The 3,476-nt window shown below is 41.2% G+C and overlaps 1 protein-coding gene across 1 annotated transcript in view; it reads left to right on the forward strand.

Moving 5' to 3' along the window:
* CDC42BPB (CDC42 binding protein kinase beta) overlaps positions 1–3,476 on the forward strand; it is an 80,852-nt gene that overhangs the window by 32,441 nt on the left and 44,935 nt on the right. Inside the window, exons 8-9 of the mRNA XM_021710107.1 lie at positions 1,172–1,420; positions 3,074–3,153. Of these exons, the coding sequence (XP_021565782.1) occupies positions 1,172–1,420; positions 3,074–3,153 (329 nt within the window). The remainder of the gene's footprint in view (positions 1–1,171; positions 1,421–3,073; positions 3,154–3,476) is intronic.

A 3,476-nucleotide genomic window follows, 5' to 3' on the forward strand; every position in this document is an offset into this window, starting at 1 on the left:
GTTGCCCAGGCGGGTCTCGAACCCGCGGGCTCAGGCAATTCACTCACCTTGGCCTTCCAAGGCGTGGGATTACAGGCTGAGCCACCGAACCCAGCCTTCGACAGTATGCTTTATAGCATTTCCCACACCTGCCCCGTCTCGCATGTGCTCACATCCCAGCACACATCCTTGTGCTGCATTGACCTGTCCCCATTGTTTGCTCATGTGGGTAACAGATTAACACTAAAGTGGTAAATGGTTTTCCATTTAATTTCATGTCAAGGGGGAAATTACAGTTTTAAAAAACATTTTTCACACAGTGAAAATACTTTTTTCATTTATAAGTTAATATACATTCCCTAGAAGAACTTCAGACGATGCAGATATACAGTAGATGGTAAAAATTACCTCATCCACTTGTTAGTGACAAATTCTGTTAAAGTGGCAATTCAGACTTAGTTAATGCTGACAGCCTGCCAGCTGGTCCTGAATGCTAACCAGTGAGCATTATCATTCCTTTTTGCAGATAACAAAGTGAACTGTAGGCACAGTGACGCAGCTCGCAGGCCTCCTCTACCATGCTGGGCATGTGGTCTTGGCTGACAAGCGAGTTTGTGTGTTTAGATATTGCATTACATATAAACAGTTATTTAACTTATTTTATCATGTTTTTGGCATCTTTCTATATCAACACACAGAGATGTACCTTCCTCTCTGTGTACCACAACTTTTTATTTAACAAGTTACTTTTTTGATGGGCATGTAAGGTATTCTGGAATTTTCTTGGTCAAAATATAATGCAGTCATGAAAGTTATCTTTTGTCTTGTGACTGTGAAGTTGCCAAAGACACTGGCATGGTGCACTCTGGAAAGGCCTTGCCTGTTTACGTTCATACCGCAGTATGTTGGCACACTCTTGGTAATCTTGACAGGTGAAGGTTTATCCTTGTTTTGATTTATATGCTGTGTAGTAACAAGTCTGCTATGAGTAAAACAAGAAAGACAAATCATTTTCTTATTTGCTATTCTGGAATTAAAATTCATTAACTTGTGGTTTGCACTTAGTTACCATGAAATTGAAACAATTGTTCTTCGGAACTGGTTTTTCTACTTTGTTTTTTGTAATGTCTGTATACCTTAAATTTTTCTGGATATGTCCACTGATTTTTCTTGCCTTCCCCTTCGCCACCAGGAGCGATTTCAGTTCCCTTCCCATGTCACGGATGTGTCTGAAGAAGCGAAAGACCTCATCCAGAGATTGATCTGCAGCAGAGAGCGCCGCCTGGGGCAGAATGGAATAGAGGATTTCAAAAAACATGCGTTTTTTGAAGGTCTAAACTGGGAAAATATACGAAATCTGGAAGCACCTTATATTCCTGACGTGAGCAGTCCTTCTGACACATCCAACTTCGATGTGGATGATGATGTGCTGAGAAATACTGTGAGTGTAAAGGCCGTCTTACTCTTAATACTGTTTTACTGTAGGTCTGAACGTTAGCAGTGCTGTGTTAAGATGTTGCTTACCAAGTTAGTAAATCTTAGAACTATACTGATTTATTTTTTTTTGAGAAATTTGACAATTGTCTCAAGGCACAGCCTTCGGCTTTGTCCTGAATACTCTTTTAGAAAATGATGTATTACTCAGTTTGAGTCAAATTCAGTTAAACAGTTCTTTTGTTTTGGAACTCATCAGAAATACTTTTGCTGTTATGTTCACAGTACATACCTTTCAGAACAGTGTCTGTCACACATACTGTTGTATTAGAGCTTCACTGTGGCCCTAAGACACAAGGTGGAGCTTGGCCTGTGGTCCCATGGGTAGTGCTTTGACCTGCTTTCTGGTCTGTTTCCCTATGTATGAGAACCCGCTAAATCTTTCTATCTTCATGGGTCTCAGTGTCTGCATTTATGTTTTTTTGTTTGTTTGTTTGTTTGTTTTTGAGTTGGAGTCTCACTCTGTCACCCAGACTGGAGTGCAGTGGCTGCTCCTGGCCACCGCAGCCTCGACCTGCTGGGCTCTGGCGATCCTTCCGCCTCAGCCTTCCAATGCATTTATGTTTTTACAGCAGGAGTTCAGGATCAACCATAGTGATAACAGATTTAAGATGTTATTAGTTAAGATGCATTGATGTTTAAGATCATGGATTTTCCGAGTTGGGTCCTAGCTGTGGGGCTTCTCTGGTGTTTTGATGTGCTCTCACAGGGCCTCTTGGATGCACTAGCCAGTACCTTTGGTTCCTGAGAATTTTGCTTATATCTTGTTAAATTATTTTGATCTCATCAAGCCCATACATTTGACCAGGTTTGGGAATAGAGAAACTGAAGGTTAGCCTAGTAAAAGAAAAACCTTCTTCAACCCTAATTTAGATAATTTCTCATGCTAGAATAGAGTCATTTGTTCTCTCTGTCTTATCTGTTAAGGCCTCTTGAAATGAATTACCACGATCTTGGGAAAACTTTTAGTAGTTTAACAATTTTCAAAGAGGAACAGAGGTTCTTAGAAGACACTAAAAAAGTTGAGTACCCCTGGTAGCTTCATGGAAAAGTTAAATCTATTTGTAATTAATACTTGCTTTGATGGCTCCTCATCAAAGTAAGAGCTGAACTTCAGACCGCATGGAGAAAAGACTGAGAAAAGTATTATCATCTACCTTTGGGTTCCAAATCTCCTTTCTGCCTTAGGCCTCTGTCTTAGGCCAGGAACTTAAGAGTTTCCAGCCTCTGCTTACATTCTCAGAGGGGCTGCACCTGTCCACACTGCTGGTGTCTGCACATAATTGTGTTAAGCAATGGATTATTTGGCTTTAAGAAGTTTGAAAATTACTAGCCTGATCTAGGTTTGGCCTGTGCCATTATCATGAAAATTAGTACATTTATCCTCTTAACTACATTGTGTAAGCACTGGACAGAGCCAGGGGTACAACTCCAATTCCTCAGTCCCAAGCTCCCTGCAGATGATACATGAAATCTGTACTCTCCCAGGCCACACAGTTTGTCCAGGACCCCCTGACTGTCCCCATTACTATAACATTCTTTCTCTTTTTCCGTTTGTTTGAACATTCATTTCATTTGTGCTGTATATGTTCTTATGCAGGAAATATTACCTCCTGGCTCTCACACAGGCTTTTCTGGATTGCACTTGCCATTCATTGGTTTTACATTCACAACGGAAAGGTACGTGTAGATTTGTCACTGTCCAGGCAGAGCCTTCCCTGAGTAGATGCATGCTCTGCTGGGAGGGCTGGGGCATGGCTCAAGGGAGACATGGGTGGTTTCTTGTCCTTAAAAAATACATACCTGATTACTGCAGGTGTTAACATATGTCAAGGTTAGCAGACTTTTCTGTAAAGATTCAAATGGTAAATAATTTAGGTTTTGTCATCTCTGTTGTGTATTCTTTTTATTTTATTTTATTTTTTGAGTTGGAGTCTCACTCGGTTGCCCAGACTGGAGTACAGTGGCTGCTCCCAGCCACCGCAGCCTCGACCTGCTGGGCT

This window comes from Carlito syrichta, unplaced genomic scaffold (genome assembly GCF_000164805.1).
Source record: "Carlito syrichta isolate Samal-C Ts95f unplaced genomic scaffold, Tarsius_syrichta-2.0.1 Scaffold288134, whole genome shotgun sequence".
NCBI lineage: Eukaryota > Metazoa > Chordata > Mammalia > Primates > Tarsiidae > Carlito > Carlito syrichta.